This window comes from Nycticebus coucang, chromosome 5 (genome assembly GCF_027406575.1).
Source record: "Nycticebus coucang isolate mNycCou1 chromosome 5, mNycCou1.pri, whole genome shotgun sequence".
NCBI classification, from domain to species: domain Eukaryota; kingdom Metazoa; phylum Chordata; class Mammalia; order Primates; family Lorisidae; genus Nycticebus; species Nycticebus coucang.
Window position 1 is genome coordinate 55,329,042 of NC_069784.1, and position 24,909 is coordinate 55,353,950.

At 42.1% G+C, this 24,909-nt stretch overlaps 1 protein-coding gene across 6 annotated transcripts in view; it reads right to left on the reverse strand.

The window, feature by feature from the left end:
• Positions 1 to 24,909, reverse strand: part of POGZ (pogo transposable element derived with ZNF domain) — a 64,746-nt gene that overhangs the window by 11,355 nt on the left and 28,482 nt on the right. For 4 of the 6 annotated variants that reach the window (XM_053591958.1, XM_053591962.1, XM_053591961.1 and 1 more), the window contains 7 exons: positions 17,583 to 17,758; positions 16,155 to 16,263; positions 14,416 to 14,706; positions 14,116 to 14,334; positions 10,569 to 10,675; positions 9,582 to 9,919; positions 9,097 to 9,251 (listed from right to left, as the gene is read on the reverse strand). In XM_053591958.1, coding sequence (XP_053447933.1) covers positions 9,097 to 9,251; positions 9,582 to 9,919; positions 10,569 to 10,675; positions 14,116 to 14,334; positions 14,416 to 14,706; positions 16,155 to 16,263; positions 17,583 to 17,758 — 1,395 coding nt within the window. The remainder of the gene's footprint in view (positions 1 to 9,096; positions 9,252 to 9,581; positions 9,920 to 10,568; positions 10,676 to 14,115; positions 14,335 to 14,415; positions 14,707 to 16,154; positions 16,264 to 17,582; positions 17,759 to 24,909) is intronic. The other 2 variants (XM_053591963.1, XM_053591960.1) reach the window with 1 other exon arrangement.

Consider the following 24,909-nt stretch of genomic DNA (forward strand, 5'->3'; position numbering starts at 1 on the left):
TGAGCTCAGGAAGTTTGAAACCGGTCTGAGCTCACAGATCCAAGATTTAAAAATGGAAAAACTAGGCTGGGCTCAGTGGCTCACGCCTGTAATCCTAGCATGCTGGGAGGCCGAGGAGGATGGATTGCCTGAGCTCAGGAGTTCGAGACCAGCCTGAGCAAAAAGAGAGACCCCTGTCTCTACTAAAAATAGAAAAACTGAGGCAAGAAGATTGCTTGAGCCCAAGAGTTGGAGGTTGCTGTGAGCTGTGACACCACAGTACTCTATCCATGGCAACATAGTGAGACTCTGTCTCGAAAAAAAAAAAAAATTATGGAAGAATAGATCCTTATACCTCTCTAAGGCTTATCCAACCTCATCATTCCACATTCCAAGACTTGGTGATGTATTAGTTCTGCCTCTTTTGAATCTTTTCCCCCAAAAGCTCCTTCTTCTGACACTGAACAGGTTAAGCCTTCTACAGCATCCTTCTCTCAATCCTAGGTCTTCCTCAGTCTAGTGTTCTTTCTCCTTTCTACCAAGGTAAGATTTTTTGAAAGATAAGAATAGTAACCCATATCTTTTACCTCTAATTGTGTGCTAAGGAGGTGGGGTAATGATGCCAGAGGAACAATGTTAGAATATTTGATGAAATATAACTAAAGATAAAAAAAAAAAAAAAGAAATATAGCTAAAGATAGTCACTACGGAAATAGGAATAAGAACCTATAGTCTTAAACTTTATTGAGTCCTGAACCTAAGACTTATGAAAACTATGGAATTTCTCCCTGAAAAGTGCACTGCAAACATATGCAAAGTTTGTTTATGATTTCAAGGGGTTCATAGAAAACCTAACAACCAAGCACATTAAGATCTCTACATGAGTGGCGCCTATGGTTCAAGGAGTAAGGCGCCAGCCCCATATACCAGAGTTGGTGGGTTCAAATCCAGCCCAGCCCTGGCCAAAAACTGCAACAACAACAACAAAAGATCTTTACATTAGCTATAAATTAAAAGACTATGGATCAGCATTAAGCAAACTTATGAAAGAATCCTAGGGCCACACAGAATCTAGTCATGCACTGCCCTTAAACAAGTGGGAAAAAAATAAATGCTATTAAGATTATACTTTTATCACAATATAATGAACCATTGATATTCTGAGGACAACTCAGAAATGTGAAAATAGGGCAGTGCCTGTGGCTCAGTGGGTAGGGCACTGGCCCCATATACCGAGGGTGGTGGGTTCAAACCTGGCCCCAGCCAAACTGCAACAACAAAAACAACAACAACAAAAATAGCCCAGCTACTCAGGAGGCTGAGGCAAGAGAATTGTCTAAGCACAGGAGTTGGAGGTTGCTGTGAGCTGTGACTCCACAGCACTCTACCAAGTGTGATAAAGTGAGACTCTATCTCTAAAAAAGAAAAAAAAAAGAAATGTGAAAATAAACTAGATATTGGATGATATTAAGGATTTCTGGTTAATTCTATTAGGTCTTAACAAAGGAACTATGGCTATGTACAGAAAAATATACTTTCTTAGAGATACACAGTATTCAGGGGTGAAATATCATGATGTTTACAATTAACAAACACTTCAGAAGGGCGGCACCTGTGGCTCGGTGGGTAGGGCGTCGGCCCAATATACTGAGGGTGGTGGGTTCAAACCCGGCCCCAGCCAAACTGCAACAAAAAAAAATAGCCAGGCGTTGTGGTGGGTGCCTGTAGTCTCAGCTACTCGGGAGGCTGAGGCAAGAGAATCTCCTAAGTCCAGGAGTTGGAGATTGCTGTGAGCTGTGATGCTGTGGCACTCTACTGAGGGCGATAAAGTAAGACTCTGTCTCTAAAAAAAAAAAAAAAAAAAGAAACACTTCAGAAAAACGAAAACAATTTTCTACCACATTAAAAAGAAAGCAATGGGGTGGTTGGTGCCTGTAGCTCAAGCAGCTAAGGTGCTAGCCACATACCCCAGAGCTGGCAGGTTCACATCTGGCCCAGGCCTGCCAAACAATGATAAATATAACCAAAAAATAGCCGAGCATTATGGTGGGCACCTGTAGTCCCAGCTACTTGGGAGGCTGAGGCAAGAGAATCACTTAAGCCCAAGAGTTTGAGGTTGCTGTGAGCTGTGTCACTACTGCACTCTACCCAGGGTGACAGCTTGAGGCTCTGTCTCAAAAAAATAAAAATAAAAATAAAAATGAATAAAATAAGAAGAAAGCAATAGACTGGTGCCTGTAGCTCAGTGGTTACAGAACTGGCCACACACACGGAGGTTGGCGGGTTTGAACCCTACCTGGTTCAGCTAAACAACAACTATGAAAAAAAAAAATAGCTGGGCATTGTGGCAGGCATCTGTAGTCCCAACTACTTGGGAGGCTGAGACAAGAGAATCGCTTAAGCCCAAGAGTTGAAGGTTGCCGTGAGCTGTGATGCCATGGTACTCTACGCGGGCAACATAGTGAGACTATCTCAAAAAACAAACAAACAAACAAAAAAAAAACTGGGTGGCGCCTGTGGCTCAGTCGGTAAGGTGCCAGCCCCATATACCGAGGGTGGCGGGCGCCTGTAGTCCCAGCTACTCGGGAGGCTGAGGCAAGAGAATCACTTAAGCCCAGGAGTTGGAGGTTGCTGTGAGCTGTGTGAGGCCACGGCACTCTACCGAGGGCCATAAAGTGAGACTCTGTCTCTACAAAAAAAAAAAAAAAAACTAGGGCAGCGCTTGTGGCTCAAAGGAGTAGGATGCCGGCCCCATATACCAGAGGTGACGGGTTCAAACCCAGCCCCAGCCAAACAAACAAACAACAACAAAAAAAAACTAGAAAGCAATAGGTCCCAACATATTAACATTAAAAAATAAGCTCCTTTTGGAAAAGATATCTTTAGTCCCATGTTTACTGCAGCACTATTCACAACATCCAAAATACGGACTCAACCGTCAATGGATAAAAGAACAAAATGTGGTACAGCTGGGCATAGTGGCACATTCCTGTAATCCCAGAGTTTTTTTTTTTTTTTTTTTTTTGTAGAGACAGAGTCTCACTGTACCGCCCTCGGTAGAGTGCCGTGGCGTCACACAGCTCACAGCAACCTCCAACTCCTGGGCTTAAGTGATTCTCTTGCCTCAGCCTCCCGAGTAGCTGGGACTACAGGCGCCAGCCACAACGCCCGGCTATTTTTTGGTTGCAGTTTGGCCGGGGCCGGGTTTGAACTCGCCACCCTCGGTATATGGGGCCGGCGCCTTACCGACTGAGCCACAGGCGCCGCCCAATCCCAGAGTTTTGAGAGGCCAAGGCAGGAGGAACTGCTTGAGCCTAGGAGTGCAGGGTTACAGTGAAATATGATGTACCAGTGTGTCACAGTACCAGGTGACAAAATGAGAGCCTGTCTCTAAAGGAAAAAGGGAAAGAGGCTTGGCGCCTGTGGCTCAAGTGGCTAAGGCGCCAGCCACATACACCTGAACTGGTGGGTTTGAATCCAGCCTGGACCCGCCAAAAACAGTAATGACGGCTGCAACCAAAAAATAGCTGGGCGTTGTGGCAGGCGCCTGTAATCCCAGATATTTGGGAGGCAGAGGCAGGAGAACTGCTTGAGCCCAGGAGTTGGAGGTTGCTGTGAGCTGTGATGCCACGGCACTATACCCAGAGTGACAGCTTGAGGCTCTCTCTCAAAAAAAAAAAAAAAAAAAAAAAAAAAAAGGAAAAAGTGGTGTATATACACAATGAAATATTATTAAGCCATAAGAAAAGAATGGAATCCTATCACTTGCAGCAACATGGATAAGCTGGAGAATGTTATATCAAGTAAAACAAGACAACCACAAAAAGACTAACATCACATGTTCTCACTCCTATGTGGGAGCTAAAAAGGTGGCTCTCATGAAGAGAGAGAGTACGTGACCAGAGGCTTGAAAGAATTAGGGGGAGGAAGAAATGAAGAGGAAATGATTAATGGGTACAAATACAGGATTTGATCGAAGAAGTAAGCTCTGTTAGATCAGTAGGGTGACTAGTTTACAATAATCTATTATATTGTATCAAAATGGCTAGAAAATAATCTGTATGTTCCTAGTACAAAAACAAATATTTAAGGTGATGGATATCCTAAGTAAACTGATTGGCTTTTTACAAATTATATGAATGTATTATCACATGTATCCTGAAACTATGCATACCTATTACACATCAATTAAGAAATAAGTTACTTTCTTCATCTTGCAGCATCTTGTCTGATAAAAAAATAAGCTACTTTTATGCAGGATCTGTCAAGGGTGCAAAAAAGGTAGTTATGATGGAATCTAAGATTAAACTGTTACATTATGAGTCGTGCTTGTGGCTCAGTGGGTAGGGCACCATCCCCATATACCAAGGATGGCGGGTTCAAACCTGGCCCCGGCCAAACTGCAACAAAAAAATAGCCGGGCGTTGTGGTGGGTGCCTATAGTCCCAGCTACTTGGGAGGCTGACGCAAGAGAATCGCCTAAGTCCAAGAGCTGGAGGTTGTTATGAGCTGTGATGCCACAGCATTCTACCCAGGGCAACAAAGTGAGACTCTGTCTCTAAAAACAAAACAAAAAACGTTATATTCCAGAGAAAAGTGATTTTTGATTAGTATAAACTTTAAGTCATAAAAGACTAAAACATTAGAAGTCAGGGATAATAGAACAGGAAGTCAAGAGAAAAATAACAATAGTGGTGTACACTGTCTACTCCTTTCCATAAGGAAAAACTTACCTTCTCTCTGTGGAGTTCATACACAAATGGAATGACAAAACCTCACGTACCAGATCCCACATAAAAATGAGTTAGGTGTTTTTACTAGGGTGGATTACTCTAATTTCATGTAACTGACAGTGAAGAAGACCAAGAAGGCTACCCTGGCACTACAATATGGTGTCATGATGGTTGATTCCAACGTATGTTCTACTCCCAAATGATTAGTCCAAAGTTCCACTGTCTAATTGGATAGCCATCAACAATATGTATCTAGTGAACACTTGAAATATGATAAGCCCAAATTAAGATTTGTATTTCAAAAAATCTGTCCGTTGGCTGGGCACAGTGGTTCACACTTATACCTAGCACTTTGGGAGGCTGAGGTAGAACTGCTGCTTGAGCTCAGAAGTTCAAGACCATCCTGAGCAAGATAAAGACCCCATCTCTACTAAAAACAGAAAAATGAACTGGGTGTGGTGGTGGGCACATGTAGTCCCTGCTACTCAGAAGGCTGAGGCAGAACTGCTTGAGTACAGGAGTATGAAGCTGCTAACAGCTAGGATGATACCACGACACTCCAGCCTGGACAACAGAATGACACCCCGTCTCAAACAAAACAAAACAAAAACCTATTTTTTAATACGGAAAGAAAGGCCAGGCACAATGGCTTATGCCTGTAATCCTAGTACTCAGGGAGGCCAAGGCAGGAGGACTGCTTGAGCTCAGGATTTGAGACTAGCTTGGGCAAAGTGAGACCCCATCTCTACAAAAATACAAATATTGGCTGGGTGTGGTGGCTCATGCCTGTAACTGTGGGAGGCTAAGGCACGGTGGATTGCTTGAGTTCAGGAGTAGGAGACCAGCCTGAGCAAGAGCAAGACCCCATAGCTACTAAAAATTGAAAAATTAGGCTCAGTGCCCGTAACACAGTGGTTACGGTGCCAGACACATACACCCAGGCTGGTGGGTTCGAACCCGGCCCGGGCCAGCTAAACAATAATGACAACTGCAACAGAAAAATGGCCAGGTGTTGTGGCAGGCATCTGTAGTCCCAGCTACTTGGGAGGCTGAGGCAAGACAATCGCTTAAGCCCAAGAGTTTGAGGTTGCTGTGAGCTAGACTGACACCATGGCACTCTACCCAGGACAGCAGAGACTCTGTCTCATAAAAAAATAAACTATATGTTGTAATAAAAGCTATGTGAATATGGTTTTTCTCCTTCAAAATATCTTATTGCACACATTATACCTGCTCTTGGACTGTAGTTGACTGAAGGTAACTGTAAGGGTAACTGAAACCATGGAAAGTAAAACCTTGGATAATGGGAAAACAGTATTTTCCCCTTAGTATTTAAAATGACTAAAAAGGCTCAGCACCTATAGTTCAAGTGGCTAAGGCACCAGCCACATACACTAGAGCTGGCAGGTTTGAATCCAGCCTGGGCCTGCCAAACAACAATGACAACTACAACCAAAAAATAGCTGGGTGTTGTGGCGAGCGCCTGTAGTCCCAGCTATTTGGGACGCTGAGGCAAGAGAATCGCTTAAGCCCAGTAGTTGGAGGTTGCTGTGAACTGTGATGGCATAGCACTCTACCGAGGGCAACAGCTTGGGACTCTATCTCAAAAAAAAAAAAAAAAAAAAGTGACTAAAAAAAACCTCAAGTTACAAACTTTAAGTTCACTTTATATGTCTATTGACCAGAGCTAGCCTAAGTTATTATAGCAATCCCATTTCCCTCGACAATAACTGGTTTAAGAATGGGCCTATTATGGCTAAGGAGATTCTATGCATGAAGTGAAAGCAATCCTCACTCATAAGAAACAAATTTAAGAAAGCAACAAAGATGAAGATAAGGTCTCTTTTTTGTTTAGACAATTTTGTGTCTGGACATAGTGCCTATGACTAATGTATTCACCTGCTATAAGCTAGAGACAAGAGAATTGTCAAGGTCTAGCTTGCAGCCTGTTCCACTTCTAGATCTTCCGCTTAAATGATACAACAGATGTCTTGTTTATTTCATCTTTAGTCAAGGATTTTTTTTTTTTTTTTTGAGATAGTCTTATTCCATGTCCTGAGTACCACAGTGTCACAACTCACAGTAACCTCAAACTCTTGGGCACAAGCGATCCTCTTGCCTCAGCCTCCTGAGTAGCTGGGACTACAGGCACCTGCCGCAACATGCAGTTAAGGTTTTTTCTTCTTCTTTTTTGTTTTTTTTTTTGTAGAGACAGAGTTTCACTTTATTGCCCTCGGTAGAGTGCCGTGGCGTCACACAGCTCACAGCAACCTCCAACTCCTGGGCTTAGGCGTTTCTCCTGCCTCAGCCTCCCGAGTAGCTGGGACTACGGGCGCCCGCCACAACGCTCGGCTATTTTTTTGTTGCGGTTTGGCCGGGGCTGGTTTTGAACCCGCCACCCTCGGCATATGGGGCCGGCGCCCTGCTCACTGAGCCACAGGTGCCGCCCACTACTTCCTTTTTTTTTTTTTTTTGAGACAGAATCTCATCTTGTCACCCTCTGAAGAGTGTCACAGCACCATGGCTCACAGCAACGTCAAACTCTTGGGCTCAAGTGATCCTCTTGCCTAAACCTTCCAAGTACCTGGAACTTCAGGTGCCCATCACAACACCCGGCTATTTTTAGAGATGGGGTCTCAGGCTGAGAGAGGTGGCTTATGCCTGAAATCCTAGCACTCTGGGAGGCTGAAGAGGGTGGATTCCTGAGCTCATGAGTTTGAGACTAGCCTGAGTTAGAAACAGAGCGAGACCTCATCTCTAAAAAAATAGCTGGGCATCGTGGTGGGCGCCTGTAATCTCAGCTACTTGGGAAGCTGAGGCAAGAGAATTGCTTAAGCCCAAGAGTTTGAGGTTATTGTGAGCTGTGATGCCACGGCACTCTACCAAGGGCAGCAAAGTTGCTGTCTCAAAAAAAAAAAACCCAAAAAAACAAAAAAGAGAGAGAGACCGGGTCTCACTTTTGTTCAGGCTGGTCTCAAACTCCTGAGCTCAAGCAATCTATCTACCTCAGCTTCCCAGAGTGCTAGGATTACAGGTGTGAGCCACCGTTCCTGGCTAGTCAAAGATTCTCATTGGTAGCAAACGCACTCAGATAATATGCATATTTTACTTTTTCCTTTTTTTTTTGTAGAGACAAGAGTCTCACTTTATGGCCCTCGGTAGAGTGCCGTGGCCTCACACAGCTCACAGCAACCTCCGACTCCTGGGCTTAAGCGATTCTCTTGCCTCAGCTTCCCGAGTAGCTGGGACTACAGGCGCCCGCCACAACGCCCGGCTATTTTTTGGTTGCAGTTTGGCCGGGCCGGTCCGGGTTTGAACCCGCCAGCCTCAGTATATGGGGCCGGTGCCTTACCGACTGAGCCACAGGCGCCGCCCTCCCTTTTTTTTTTTTTTTTTTGAGACAGAGTCTTACTATGTCACCCTTGGTAGAGTGCTGTGGCATCACTGCTCATAGCAACCTCAAACTCTTGGGTTTAAGCAATTCTCTTGTCTCAACCTCCCAAATAGCTGGACTACAGGCGCCTGTCACAATGCCTGGCTATTTTGTTGTTGTAGTTGTCACTGTTGTTTGGCAGGCCCAGGCTGGGTTCGAACCCGCCAGCTCCAGTGTATGTGGCTGGTGCCCTAGCAGCTGAGATACAGGCGTAAGCCAATATATATTTTTCTTTATGCTTTTGATCATGCTATTACCAATCACCTAAAAGTACTAATTTCTTTCTTTTTTTTTATTTTTGAGACAGTCTCGCTATGTTGCCCTGGGTAGAATGCCATGGTGTCATAGCTCACAGCAATCTCAAACTTGCCTCAAACTCCCCAGTGGCTGGAACTATGGGCGGCCACCACAATGCCTGGCAGCTGTTTTCGTTGTTGTTGTTGTTGCTGCAGTTGTCATTGTTGTTTTAGCTGTCCAGGGATGGCTTCAAAACCAACAGCCTCGGTGTATGTGGCAGGCGCCCTACCCACTGAACTATGGGTGCTGCCCTAAAAGTACTAATTTTTATCTATCTAAACTAAACTTTTATTGAAGACTCTAAAAATTTAAACACCACAGGTGGCACCTGTGGCTCAGTGAGTAGGGCGCCGGGCCCATATACCAAGTATGGTGGGTTCGAACCCGGCCCTGGACAAACTGCAACCAAAGAATAGCCGGGTGTTATGGCGGGTGCCTGTAGTCCCAGCTACTCAGGAGGGTGAGGTAAGAGAATCGCCTAAGCCCAAGAGATGGAGGTTCATACAGTTAGTGAAGTACAGAAGTGGTTACAAATACGTAAAGTACTTCCGCTACACTGTTACCCATATACAAATAAATACAATGTGCTCCCCCTAGCACCATTCAATTAGTGAAAAGTATATCCCCCTAGAGTTTAAGCATTTCCAAACTTACTAGTAGATTCATAGGGACTATGAACATTTTCCAAGTGGCACTGGAGCTGGAAGGGAGTAGAAAACTGACGGTAACAGTGCTGGCAGATAGTATGACCATCCACCTCACCATTCTGCTGATCGAGCTCTACGTGGTGTTTCATATGGTTCATGAATCTGTTGCATAGCACAAAGTACAGAAAACATAAAAAATCAGTAGCCTTCAAGAAATACAGTGGTAGAATCACAGAATAAGTATCATCTGCTCCTCTCCACCCCCAAATTTCCTTTGTTTGGGATAGTCCTTTTCTGAGCTCAGAAAGATAATGGGTTCTTGAAACAAGAGAGTCCTCTGGAAGGAGGTGTACTGGTTTCCCTTACTCAGAGTTATCTTCTACCAATATTACCATAATATCTCCTTCTAGAGGACTAGCTATTGATTTAATAACCCCCAGCAAGACTATATAAGGGTCCATTCTACAAAGAGAAAAGTTCTTCAACACTTACCGAATGTTGTTTTTTAGCCTTTTGGTACAATGTGGGCATCGGAAAGATGTGGCAACCTTAGGGAAGTTGGTGAGCTGGGCTACTTTGCCACCATCCCGTCCATAGTAGAAGTCATCTACAAGCATAATGAGCTTGGTCTGGATGGCATCACCCACATTCTCATTTGGCTCTGGTACTTTGGTTGGTGGTGATAAAGCAGGAATTGGTGTAGAAGAAGGTGTGGAAGCAATAGGAGTTGTTTTTTCAGGTGATGCGGGCTTTGCTGTCGAAGGGGCACTGGGTTCTGAATCCAGAGACTTTCCTTTCTTCTGGTATTCAACCATTTCTGGGCAACAGTACTATAAAGACAGACATCTGATCATTCTGGTTATCTTGGAGGCTAGAATATATTTAAGTTCACTAAATTCCTTGCTAAGTTTGGTTCTAGGTATTCTCATGCAGCTTTCACTCTTCAGTTTTCTAACATATCCATGTTTCACGCATTTCCTAGTATACGCCCACAACCATATGCTACCCCAAGCACCATACCTTGTACTTCTCTCTCCTACCCTAACCCTAATCCCTTAACACTTACTAGTAAAATTTGGCTCTGAGCTCCCTGGCAAAAAGAGGTTCCAACCTTTGCATTAGGACTAATACCAAAAAAATGAAAAGGCTAAAAAATGGGAACCAGGTAACAGCTCTTGATTTATTCAATGACACAATTAGCAGAAAATGAACCAAGGCCGATGTGATTTGAGTTATTATCTACAAACTGCTCTCCTGTGTGGTTTCAAAATCTACCATGCTAAGGTAGTAAGCTCATATATTAGAGAGTCTAAAATGTATCCTATCATATTCTCAAGTACATAGACCAAGAGAGAAATCAACCCTCTAAAAAGCTTCCAAGTCATTTCAGAGCCCTTGTTTCCAGAGTTTCCGATTATCACGGGAGGTATACACAGAGCTCGCTTAAGCTGGATCACTATCAGCAGTATCATCACTTACACACATGTGGCCTCTCAGAGCTTCAGTAACGCGAAACTGAGCATTACACCGGGGGCATACTTTCCGTCCTCCATCCTGGGGTTCAAACACTGGGGCAGAAGAGGTCACTGGAAGAAGCAAGAAGAACTGATAAGATTAATACAATGATACTGGGAAAAAGTCACTAACCTTTGGGATAAGATCAAACACTCCCTGAGAGATGTATCAAAGGGTTAAGAAAGCAGGAGCTAAGAGACACATTTCTTTTACTGTTTTTCTTTTTTTTTTTTTGTAGAGACAGAGTCTCACTTTATGGCCCTCGACAGAGTGCCGTGGCCTCACACAGCTCACAGCAACCTCCAATTCCTGGGCTTAGGCGATTCTCTTGCCTCAGCCTCCCAAGTAGCTGGGACTACAGGCGCTCGCCACAACGCCCGGCTAGGCTGGGTTTGAACCCGCCACCCTGGGTATATGGGGCCGGCGCCTTACCGACTGAGCCACAGGCGCCGCCCTCTTTTACTGTTTTTCTAGTTCTAAGCCAAGGATCGAGAAACCACAGCCAACAGACCAAATCCAGCCCAGTTGCCAGTTTCTATCTGGCTGATAAACTAAAAATGACTTTTATAAGGTTAAGAAAAACTGTAGTAAAATTTACATAAAAAAATTTACCATCTTGGCTCAGCACATATAGCTCAGTGGCTAGGGCACCGGGCCACCTACACTGGGGCTGGAGGGGTCTAACCCGGCCCAGGCCTGCCAAACAACGACAACTACAACAACAACAAATTGCCAGGCGTTGTGGCGGCGCCTGTCGTCCCAGCTACTTGGGAGGCTTAGGCGAGAGAATCACTTAAGCCCAAGAGTTTGAGGTTGCTGTGAGCTGTGATGCCACAGCACTCTACCCAGGGCGACATAGTGAGACTCTGTCTCAAAAAAAAAAAAAAAAAAAATTACCATCTTAACCATTTTTGCACATTAGTATTATTAAATTCATTCATAATCTCAGGCAAGCAATCTCTATAACTCTTCATCTTACACAATTAAAACTCTCTACCCATTAAAAACCCCCTCCCCATTTCTTCCTCCTCCCATGCTTTGTCCACCACCATTCTACTTTCTCGTCCCTATGAATTCAACTACTTTAAGTACCTCAAGTAAGTGGACTCATTGAGTGTATTTGATCTTTTGTGACTAGCTTATTTCATTTAGTGAAATGGCAAGGTTCAACCATATTGTAGCATGTGTCAGAATTTCCTTCCTTTTGAAGCATGAACAATATACCACTATATGTGCATACAACATTTTCTTTTTAGAGACAGTCTTACTTTATTGCCCTCGGTAGAGTGCTGTTGCATCACAGCTCACAGCAATTCGAACTCTTGGGCTTAAGCAATTCTCTTGCCTCAGCCTCCCAAGTAGCTGGGACTACAGGCGCCCGCCACAACGCCCAGCTATTTTTTTGTTGCAGTTTGGCTGGGGTTGGATTCAAATCTACCACCACTGAACCACAGGTAGCATTCTTTTTTTTAAAAAACAACATTTTCTTTATCCATTCATCAGCTGACAGGCACTTGGGTTGTTTTCACCTTTCTGCTACTGTGAAAGCTGCTGCTGTGACCATGTATAAAAATCTATTCTAGTCCTTGCTTTCAATTCTTTTGTGTATATACCCAGAAGAGGAATTCTTGGAACATAGGGTAATTCCATGTTTAATTTTTTGAGGAATCACTACGTTTTCTTTTTTTTTTTTAAGAGACAGAGTCTCACTTTATCGCCCGCAGTAGAGTGCGGTGGCATCACAGCTCATAGCAACCTCCAGCTCTTGGGCTTATGCGATTCTCTTGCCTCAGCCTCCAGAGTAGCTGGGACTACAGGCACCTGCCACAACACTTGGCTGTTTTTGTTGCAGTTTGGCCAGGGGCTGGCACTGTACCCACTGAGCCACAGGTGCTGCCCAACTATGTTGTTTTTTCAAAAGTGGCTGCTTCATTTCATATTCCTAATAGTGCATAAGAGGAGTTCCACTTTTTCCACATCCTCACTAATAAGTTTTTTCTACCCTAATGGGCATGAGATGGTATCTTACTGTGGTTTTGATTTATTATTTTCCTAATGATTAACTAGTGATGTTGAGCATTTTCTCATGAGCTTACTGGCCATTTAGTAATTTTCTTTTGAAAAATATCTACTTAAGTCCCTTGTTCATTTCTACATTGGGTTGTTTGGATTTTTTTTGTTGTGGAGTTATAGGAGTTCTTTATGTATCTGGATATTACCCCTTATCAGATACATTCTTTGCAAATAAGATCTCCCATTCTGTGGGCTGCCTTTTTAACTCTGTTGATAATGTCCTCTGATGAAAGTTTTAAATTTTGATATAATTCAACTAACCTATTTTTTTCATTTCTTGCCTGTGCTTTTGGTATATCTAAGAACCAGAAATCACTGTCAAATCTAATACCTTATATTTTCTCAAATCTAATACCTTATATTTTCTTCTGATATTTCATAGTTTTATTTCATATGCTTAGGTCTTTGATGCACTTTTGAGTTAATTTTTGTATTTGGTATAAAGTAAAGGGCTAGCTTCATTTTTTTGGATGTGGATATCCAGTTTTCCCAATACCATCTGTTAAAGGTTTTTGTTTTTAAATGGTTGAAATAAAAATAAAAAGGCCAGGCAAGGTAATCCTTGTAATCCTAGCACTCGGGGAGGCCAAGCCAGGTAGACTGGACTGTCTGAGCTCACAGGTTCAAGACCAGACTGAGCCAGAGCGAGACCTTGTTTCTAAAAATAGCTGGGCATTGTGGCGGGCACCTGTAGTCCTAGCTACTTGGGAGGCTGAGGTAAGAGAATTGCTTGAGCCCAAGAGTTGGAGGTTGCTGTGAACTACGATGCCACTGCATTCTACCGAGGGTGACAAAGTGAGACTCTGTCTCAAAAAAAAAAAAAAAGAAAAGAAAAAAAGAAATAAAAATAGAAGAATAAAATTTTCTGACACATGAAAATATGAAATTTAAATTTCAGAGTCCATAAATTATCTTAGTGGAATACAGCCATGCTCATTTGTTTACATGTTATCTGTGGCTACTTCCAGACTACAACGGCACAGCTGAGTAGCTATGATGAAGACTATAATCGTACATATTTATTACTGGCTCTCTTTACAGAAAACTTTACCAGCCCCTGCCCTAAACCATTAAAAACCCCCATGTCTCATATTCTTCCCTACCTATAAGTACTCTCTACCATATCACGGCCTTAAAACTTTGTTCAGAAATCCACCTTTCCCATGAAGTTATCTGTAATTATCCTAGCCGTCTCCAATCAGTCAATCCATTTCACTAATACCAAAAGCACAGTTACACACAGAATTCCTTGTAGCTGATTCAGTTACACTTTTCATGAATGGCTATCCTATGTGCTTCACTAAAGTTTCTGTGAGAACAGATTATAGCAACTATATTCTACTTTATTTCCTTATTTTAGGGTATACAGTTCTGATCCAAAATAATTTATTAATATTTTTGAATTACTGGCTGCTCAGGGTCTCTCAGGTTACTGTACCTTTCATTGAAGACTCAGGTCCGCTGGTTCTTTGAGAGCCATGGGCAGAGCTGTTGTTGGATATCCCCACTGGCCCAGGACTCTGGCCCAGGGAAGGAATGGTGTTAAGGGTATTCACCAATTTGGCCACTTCATTGCTATTTTCACCTGTAATGCCAGGTCGCTTCACCGTGACAAAGCTGGCAATACTCACTGCAGGTGGAGAGGGGAAAGAGGGAGCTAGGATGACCAAGTGAAAATCATCTCTTCTCTGCCCACCACCCCATCCTAGCTCTGCCATCTCCTCTTCCCAAGCCTTACCTAGCTTAGGGTTCGTGGTCTGGCTGGACTGGCCTGCAGGCTGAACAGCTAGTTGTCCCAGTGAGGTTGGCTGCGTGGCAGTTGGGGTGGTAGACGTGCTGGGAGTGGACTTGGTCTGCTGGGACTGGGACTGTGGGACAGTACTTCGAATGGTGAGAGTGGCTGGGATGACAGTGGTGAAGGTGTTGGTGGTGGGTCTCACAGGCATTGTAGAGCCTGGCCTCACTGGGGTCATCTGAGAGAACACTTGTGGGACTCCAACTGTTGGCTTAACAAACTGGGTACCTGGGGCTTTAAAAGAGAGACAAAGTACCAAACCTCGGTCAGTGAACTTACCTATAATACATTCTCCTTGCCTCTATTGGGAATAGTAGAATAGGAAAAGATTATTTCTCCAAACAGATGGGTAATCACCAGAGATTACCAAGAATAGGGAAGATTCTAGGTCTAAGAAAGCAACAGGTATCCAAACTGACAATAGAAATTAGTCTAGGTAACCTAAAACAGTAAATTCAGGATTTCTATCAATTCTTCCCCCCCAAAACTTATCATACTGCCTTTTTACAATCAGCAGCTTGACCCTGACACCAGAAGAGAAAGAGTGGGAGGTAGTGTGGGTGTCAAATGGCAATCTTGGTCCAAAAAAAAAAAAAAAAAGAGTTCTTCTTTTTCAGAATACTAAAAGAGCCTTCCATTCTTTTCTATAAACTCCAGTGAAGACAGACTATACCATTCTACTAAGATGTCTCAAAGGAGAATGCCTCCTGACTCAAGCAATTCCACCGAGAAGTATTTAAGAAATACCAGAATGTGATAGGGTAAGCTGGTCAGACTGTAGCCCTCCAAAACCCTTGTGGGCTCTGAGTACAAATAACCAACAACCAGCCAGGTGTGGTGCCTCATACCTGTAATCCCAGCTACTCAAAAGGCCCAGAGGCTGAGGCAGAGTGTTACTTGAAGCCAGGCGTTTGAGACCAGCCCAGGCAACAGAGTGAGAAAACTGATATACACTAAATAAAAAAATGAGGGAAAATTACAAGATTTTAAAAATTATCCTTCTCAGAATCTCTAAAAGATAAAATGCTATCTAATAATTTGGATGGACACAGAGGGAAGTAAAAGTCACTGGAAATTAAGAAAGAGGGGTGGAGAGGGTTTGTAAAAGCCTACCTAACAGGTAGTGAACACTATTCAGGTGACAAAGGCACACTGATAGCCCTGACACAAGCATTACAAAAGTTACCCATGTAACAAAAACATCTATATCTCTTTAATATTTTGAAATAAAAAAAAAAAACCTAAATCATTGGTAGTATATCCACACAAAGGGTATGTCATTTGTTTAATTTATACTTAAAAATCTGTACTATACAATTATAGTAAAATAAAGTTCACAATCCGATCATGGGGATGAGTAGATGTGTAAGGAACACAGAATTTAGAAGTTCCTTCAGGATAACAAGCCCAATAGCTGGTTACTACCAGTTACAGAAAAGTGACTACAAATTCTGTTTTACTATCTAATGAAGGGTAGTGAAAAGGTAAACAGAAAAATAAAACCCACTACATCAACCTGGCCAAATATTAGAAATAGTTTATTAAAAATTGGGCTTTAATCATTAAGATTTTATATTTTGAAGTTTTAAGTACACTTTTTAAATGACCTAGAGTATTTGAAGCAGTAAAAACAAATCTTCCAGATGCCAGTTCATTCTAAATGGACAGACACGCTTCCTTACCTGGGACTAAGGTAATGGGTCTGACCGTCTGGCCCTGCTGCACGTTCAGCACTATCCCAACCTGATTCATTGCATTTTGCACAGGCCGAACATTCCTCACAGGAAATCCCTGTGTTAAGAAGCAAAAGAATCTTTAACATGGAGACCAACTAACACTAGCAGAGATTAAGTATGACTTACGTCCAAAAAGTTTCCCATACTACTATTTAATAGTTCTCTCTCTAGCGTCAGAGCTTTTAATGACTGAGATGGAGAAATTTAGGAAATTTCATCAAATTTTTGAGTGACAAAGTATCAAAACTAGAGAGGAGGCTTTAGTACATATGAGCAAAAAGGAAAAATTACTTCCTGACTTAGAGCCTCAGCTTAAAAAAACCTCATTCACAGACTGGCCCCTTAAACTGCTAAAATCAGAGAAAGGAAAAAAATAAAAATAAAGACATTAACAGTATTAACTGGAATGATTTAAGATATAAAGAAATTGTTCCCAAAGTCTACTTCAAAGACTACAAATCTCTGGCAAATTTATGAGAAGAGTTTGTAAATCTTTGCCTTTAGAGTCTACATTTAGAACCCTGGGCTTTCAACTTCAATTTACCATACTATATACCAAATAAGTCATCTTTTTTACCTTCCAAAGATCTCCATGCACTTCACCAGTTTCACATACAAAGCTCCAAAAGTCAACTAACTTACCCCGTGTGAAGAAAAGCAGTCCAAAGGATGAGTAGCTGTGAAAGCCAAGTGTTAAGGCTTCCTAATCCAAGCTTTGCTGTTAATTTCTGTTTAGATCTTTAATCAAATCACTTGATGAACTTCTTTTTTTTTTTTTGAAACAGAGCCTCATTATGTCGCCCTCGGTAGAGTGACGTGGCATCACAGCTCACAGCAACCTCAAGCTCTTGAGCTTAAGATTCTCTTGCCTCAGCCTCCCAAGTAGTTGGGACTACAGGTGCCCGCCACAATGCCTGGCTATTTTTTGTTGCAGTTGTCATTGTCGTTTAGCAGGCCCATGCTGCGTTCGAACCCACCACCTTTGGTATATGTGGCTGGCGCCATAACCACTGTGCTAGGGGCACTGAGCCCACTTAATAAACTTGTAAGGGGTATGAAGAGGAAATTACCTAGTCATGATACTATTGGGATTTCTACAGTCAGCATCAAATTACAGAACAGCAAATGAGAAAGCCAGGCCACAAGACAAAATTTAGAACCATTCCTTCTTTTTTTTTTTCTTTTTTAATTTTTTTTAAAGGCTAGTCAAGTGAAGCAGAGAGAGTGAAGAAAGAATAAAGGCATCTGTAACTGACTGTGATCAATTAGTTGTAAAGACCACTGCACTCAGAACTATTCCCAATGATCCCAAGTCAGAACCTCCAGAGGTTCTTTCTCTCCTCCACCAATCCTAGAATTCATAGTCCTACTCACCTGTGTAGTGATAAATATTGGTTGGGAGGCCACAGGGGAACTAGTCACATGATTAGCATTCTGCATGACCTGGACAGGCCTTAATACTGGTTGAGTAACCACCGTGCTCAGACCTGGGGCTGGATTCTGGGTCAAGATGAGCGGCTGTCCACCTTGCTGGACCAAAGGACTGCCAGCTAAAAGATAAAAGGAAGGGGAAAAAAATGTTAGAAACAATGTTAAACCCACATTTTGTAAGAAACATTATAATCTTGTTAATAAATAGTGTTCCAGATATCAAAATATCCAAAACCGCCATTTGCCTCAGATTTAATGTCATCAAGCTCATCAAAAATTTAAGCCTCACTCAAATCTAGAACTAACAGAAAACAGGCAGGCGAGAGAGTTCACTAACATCTTACCTGTATGTTTTAATTAGGGATAAAAGATACATTAACACTTCCGTGTTGACCATCCCCTTGACTCTGATGATTGAAGTGACCACACATAACCTCCCTATACCAAATCAGCAGAAGCAAAAGAATATGTAACTCTTTTTCTGTCTTTTATAACTAGATAATACCTATTTTGTCAGATTATAATTTGTTGTTAGCGAATCCCAATTTTTTTAAAAAAGGAATATTCATCAACAAATATCAATTCAGTATATGCAAAAGAGATTGTTATCTCTTCCTAGTGAGTCAAATCTGAGAAATGTAAATAAAGACTCTAAGCAAACATTGTCTTTGATAGGTGTGGGAACACAGAGACTGACAGTCTACCGACCTTCTTTCTAATTAAGACCTGGTCAAAAACTAACCCACACCAAAGGAAAACGATATGGCTTTAGAAAATGGTTCATTTGTGAATAAAGATTAATGAAACTGTGCTACTTAGTATTGAAATATATTATTTTCATTTGTGAAAAAAGTTTTACAATTTTTTTAAGTCCTCTATTTTATTATGTTTGGTTTAAAAAATTATTAATAATACTAAGTTTCCTGATTTACAAAAAATACTTAAAATCAGATAGAAAATTTCAGAGAACTAACAAATCTAAGCTAGATTCAAGCAAAATACTGCCTTAACCTTTTTTTGTTCTCAGTGTCCTGTTTTTATTGTTTTACAGCAGAATGCCTAACACCGAACATAATTGCAAATATTCAGGTGGGCAAAGAAGAAGCTAGTGCTTAAGTACAAATGCGGAACGTGATTCTTTTGCTTTACATAAATAAACACAACTCGGCTCCTATAATGATTTGGACTCTAGTTCTGAGCAGCGAAATGCCTCTCTTGTAGGCCCACAGTAAAGTTATGATTTCCCTCCCCCTAGTAATCAATACACAGAATCAGCTGCCAATGGTCAGACAACCTCACAGGGAGCCCTTTTTCTAGAGCCTTCCCCAGAACCTCTACAGACATGATTTGGCCAGGACAGATGACTACAATTTCTTGAAGGTCAATAGTTCTGGAGAGTTAAATATTCTACATCATCACCATGGTCCCCATTTCTCCCACTGGGGAGACAGAAACAGATGATTTTCTTCAGCTGGGCATGGTGGCTCATGCCTGTAATCACAGCACTCTGGGAGGCCAAGGCAGATGGATAGCCTAAGCTCAAGAGTTTGAGACCAGCCTGAGCAGGACTCTCATCTCTTAAAAAAAAAAAAAAAAAATAGCCAGGCGTTGTGGGTGTCTGTAGTCCCAGCTACTCAGAGGCTGAGGCAAAAGAATTACTAGAGCCCAAGAGTCTGAGGTTGCTGTGAGCTATGATGGCAGAGCACTCTATGAGGGGCGACAAAGTGGGACACTTTCTCACAAAAAAAAAAAAAAAAAAAATTCTTCAGCTCATGGTATAGGACTGGCAACAGGAAAGCTCCTCCCATGCCTCTGAGGATGTTGCACCACACACCCTTGAAGAAGGTTTTGCAGCCTTTGTCTCTAAACATTCCCTGTGTACGTGACATCAGCTCCTTTCTGGCCAGACTACATCTTTATCCTCTGCTGCATGTCTCAGGGGTGGGACTTCGTGGAAGCAAGAGCTGTCATGGTTTGGCTATTAGCTCAGCACCATGAGGGTGTTCTTGGGATCAAGGAGCATGCTTCTGGCTGTGTCCTATACATGTACAGGCCTCCCTATAGAGGACAATACCCTATACCAAAACGCTGAAGTGCTGATATGGGCCCCAGATCCTGTCAGACATGGTGGTCTTCACCAGTATCCCAGACCTTTGAAGTCTGTACCTGGCTCCCCAACGTTGGCGGCCAGGCAAGTTCTGGTGAAACCCAGCAGGCAGACAGAGTAAAGCGAGGTGGCCCAGGCCACCACTCTGGAGGCCAGGTTGCCTGAAAAATACCTCCAGAGCTACCTGTACCTATCCAGGCCCCACCAGGAAATCCTGTTTGTGCTAATCCCTGAAGGCTAAGTTGAGAGCTTGCGTGGGTAAGTAACAAATGACACTGGCCAAGTTGCTCCTCTGGAGGACAGCATGCCTTCCTGGGGTGCCGAGAAAGCCATCCATGATGCCTATGTACTGCCTGTGGACCATGATCTCCTTGTTGGCATGTTGCACCTGCAGTAGCAGTATGACCTGTTCAATGGGAGCCATGACCATCTTGTGGACAGTGATGGTGATACCTCTGACCAGGAAGTCTTTAGGAAAGGAGATAGCCTATTCTGTCATGGTGGCTGGGCAGGCAGCAGAATGGCCAAAGAGCCAGAGAGTGGGCACCACTGGCTCAGCCCAGCCACTACTGAGACCAAAAGGCTGCCTCAAATTTTTATCCTGAACACAAGAATGGAATGGGCCTCTCTGAAATGAATGTTCCACTTGACAAATGGAGTCATTAAATGCTAAAACTAGACCATGAAAGAATGAGTAGGTACATGGCTTTTAATGGGCCTACAGTTGCTCGTCCTACACTCTCCCACTAAGAACTGCTCAGTGGACAGACCTTCATTAATGAGCCAGCAGACTAGTGCTTGTAAAGGGTAAATGGATAAACAAAATAAAAAATCCCAACAAGTTCTGTTTTTCCTAATTATATAGCAGTTTATTGACCATTATTTTAAAATTTATGTTGTATTATGAAGAAATTCAAACATACACAAAAATAGAACACTATAATAAACCTCCATTTACTCATCAACCATCTTCAGCAATAATCAATTCATGGTCAATCTTACTTCATCTATTATCTTTTAGCCACTTATAATTTCCAGATTATTTTGAAACAAGTTCTGGTTCATAACATCTGCAAATATTTTAATATGTATCTCTATATAAGGTAAGAACTTAAAAAAAAAATCAGACTACCATTATCATTCCTAAACTTTGTAATAATTCTTCAATATCAAATATTTAGTCAGGACTCAAATTTATAATTGTATTTTTTTTTTTTTTTGAGACAGGGTCACATTTTGTTGCCCTCTCCCGGTAGAGTGCCAGGCGCCATAACTCATAGCAACCTCAGATTCTCGGGCTCAAGCAAGTCTCTTGCCTCCACCTTTGAAGCAACTGGGGACTACAGGCACCGACCACTATGCCAAGCTATTTTTTAGAGGCGGGGTCTCACTCTAGCTCAAGTGGTCTCCAATTTGTGAGCTTAGGCCATCTGTCTGCCTTGGCCTTCCAGAGGGCTAGATTACAGGCGTGAGATGGCACCTGGCCCAACTGTCTGTATTTTTTAAAAGTTTGTTTGAATCCAGTTGCAAAAGGGCTACAAACTACAATTGATGGATAGAACTCTTAAGTCTCCTTTAATCCATAGGTTGCCCAAACATCTCATTTTAGCTCTTTAGTATATTTGTGGCTCAAAAATACTAAGCAAAAATGTATATTTTCTAGTCATTTTTTTTTATAAGACAGAGTCTCACTTTGTTGCCCTCGGTAGAGTGCTGTGGCATCACAGCTCACAGCAACCTCCAGTTCCTGGGCTTAGGCAATTCTCTTGTAGAGGGTAAACAGATAAACAAACTAAAAAATCCAACCTCTAGCTCCTGGACTTAAGCAAGTCTCAGCCTCCAGAGTAGCTGGGACTACAGGCACCCACCACAATGCCCGGTTATTTTTGTTGTTGTTGTTGCAGTTCGACCAGGGCTGGGTTTGGCACCCTATTCACTGAGCCACAGGCGCTGCCCTTCTAGTCATAATTTTTAACTACGTCTAGGACAAAAGAAAATCAATTATCTCCTATTTACTTCATGCCTAAAAATTCTTAAGATAATAACTGGCTCAACATCCCAATTAAACAGGAAGGAAAAAATGGGAGGTTTTTTTTTTTTGAGACGGAGTCTCAAGCTGTTGCCCTGGGTAGAGTGATGTGGCATCACAGCTCACAGCAACCTCCAACTCTTGGGCTGAAGCAATTCTCTTGCCTCAGCCTCCCAAGTAGCTGGGACTACAGGTGCCCGCCACGATGCCCAGTTTTTTTGGCTATAGTTGTCATTTTTGTTTGGCAGGCTCGGGCTGGATTTAAACCCACCAGCTCCGGTGTATGTAGTTGGCACCCTAGCCACTCGAGCTACAGGCATCGAGCCTAGTTCTTTTGTATTTATATAAAATCAACCAGTATTAGCAAGTCTCTAAAGCAGGCTAGTTTCTCATGAAATCTATATATACTCTACTCTTATAAAGAAAGTTAACAGTTTTTTCTGCAAATATTTTCTCACGTCAGGGTCATGTTTAAATGTTGGTAGATTGTTAAAAATTTTTCCAAAACTATAGTACAACCAAAAAACTGGTTTCTAATCCCAGATTAGGTTCACAATTCAATGGCTAGTCACACCAGGTAAATTAAAGTATACTTATTTATTTAGAAGCATTTTAATTTTATATTAGAAGCATGTTTAATGATTTCTCCAATCTTAATAAGGCTCAAAGAAATTGACAATTCAAATGTCTTAAAAGATTCTATTTTTAAAGGATGAAAGAGGCAATCAGAAGTCTGGAGCCTGTTAGGTGCAGTGGTGTGTACCTGTAGTCTCAGCACTCAGGAGGCCAAGGTAGGAGGAATGCTGAGCCCAGGAGTTCGAGAACAGCCCAGGCAACACAGTGAGGCTCCATCTCAACAAAACAAAACAATCCACCTGTTTGACAATGAATTCCATGAGCTTTCTTCAGGCATAAAAATGGTAAGTGAGCACATTAAAAAATTAAAGAACTATCCAACCAATTCCTTGTGTCTAAGTTTGTTCTCATATAAACCAGGCAATAAACTAATAAATAAAAGAAGGAGATTCAGCAACTTCTCCCACAATATATCCTTTGTTTTACATATCTGAAGGTCTTTCTTGATTTTTTCCTTCATTCTTTTAAGTTTACTTTTATACCCTGAAAGCCCAGAGAAAAGCGGGCTAAATAGAAATTAAAAATCATAATTAGTTATGCAACAAGAAATCAGTAACATTACATTCTCATTAACAGCTCAGAATTAAGCAACAGTTTATTTCACTTCATGATATTTCTTTGCTAGGAAAACATATGATTAGTCAAAACTATAAGAATAATTCCTAAATACTGAAAAGTAAATTCTAAAGATCAAAAAGAAGAGTAAAAATGTCCTAACGGCGGCGCCTGTGGCTCAGTCCGTAAGGCGCCGGCCCCATATACCGAGGGTGGTGGGTTCAAACCCGGCCCCGGCTGAACTGCAACCAAAAAAATAGCCGGGCGTTGTGGCGGGCGCCTGTAGTCCCAGCTACTCGGGAGGCTGAGGCAAGAGAATTGCTTAGGCCCAGGAGTTGGAGGTTGCTGTGAGCTGTGTGAAGCCACGGCACTCTACCGAGGGCCATAGAGTGAGACTCTGTCTCTACAAAAAAAAAAAAATAAATAAATAAAAAATAAAAAAAATAAAAAATAAAAATGTCCTAACGTTTTATTCCTGACACTCTAAAAACAAAACACAAAGCCCCCCCAAGCCCAGCTTTATCACCCATTTAAAATGTACCAGTCTGTGGCTTTTCAGTATGTTCACAAGGCTGTACAACTGTCAATGTTACTTAATTCCAGAACATTCTCCTTGTCTCCAAAAGAAAGCCAGTATCCATTAGAAGTTATTCCACATTCTTTACTCCTCTCAGTCTCTGGCACATACTATTTCTGAGTCTGTATAACTGGAATCATACAATATATGACCTTTTATGTCTGGCTTCTTTCTCTTAGTCATTACGTTTTCAGGGTTGCAACACATACAGTATTTTATTCCTTTTTATGGCCAAATAATAGTCGACTGTATGGCTATCCACATTTTGTTTAACCATTTATCAAGTGATAAGCAATTAGGTTTCTATGTTTTCTTTTTTTTGTTGTTTTTTTTTTTTTCTATTTCTTTTTTTGAGACAAAAGTCTCACCCTGTCTCCCGGGCTAGAATACAGTGGTATGATCACAGCCTCAAATTCCTGGGCTTAAGCGATCCTCTTCCCTCAGCCTCCTGAGTAGCTAGGACTACGAGCATGCACTTAACACACTTGGCTGATTTTTAATTTTTTTGTGGAGATGGAGTCTGACTGTGTTGCCCAGGGTGGTGTTTCTATTTTTTAGCTGTAGTGAAACGGTGCTTCTATGAAAATTTGTGCACACGTTTTTGTGTGAATATATGCTTTCTATTCTCTTGGGTATATAGCTAGGAGTACAACTACTGGGTGAAAGGGTAACTGTTAACTTTTGAGAAACTGCCCATACCATTTTATTTTATTTATTTATTTATTTTTGAGACAAGAGTCTTGCTTTCATAGCTCACAGCAACCTTAGACTCTTGGACTGAAGCAATTCTCTTGCCTTAGCCTCCCGAGTAGCTGGACTATAGTCACCCGCCACAATGCCCAACTATTTTTAGAGAAGGGGTCTCACTTTAGCTCAGGCTGGTCTCAAACTTGTGAGCTCAGGTGATGGGCCTGCCTAGGCCTCCCAGAGTGCTAGGATTACAGGTGTAAACCACCATGCTTGGCCTTCCATTTTAGATTTTCGTTAGCAATTTTAACAGTACCAATTTCTTCATTCTTTTTTTCTTTTTCTTTTTTTTTTTTTGAGATAGAGTCACCCTCAGTAGAGTGCTGTAACATCACAGCTCATAGCAACCTCAAACTCTTGGGCTCAAGCAATTCTCTTGCCTCAGCTTCCCAAATAGCTGGGACTACAGGCACCTGCCACAATGCCTGGCTATTTTTTTAATTACAGTTGTCATTGTTGATTTTAGCTGGCTGGGGCCGGGTTTGAATCTGCCAGCCCTGGTGTGTGAGGCCGGCGCCCTACCCACTAAAGCTATGGGAAACATCAATGTTTTCTCCTAAAATTTTGATAGTTTTAGCTTTTACATTTAGGTCTTTGACCTACGTAAGAGTTATTTTTT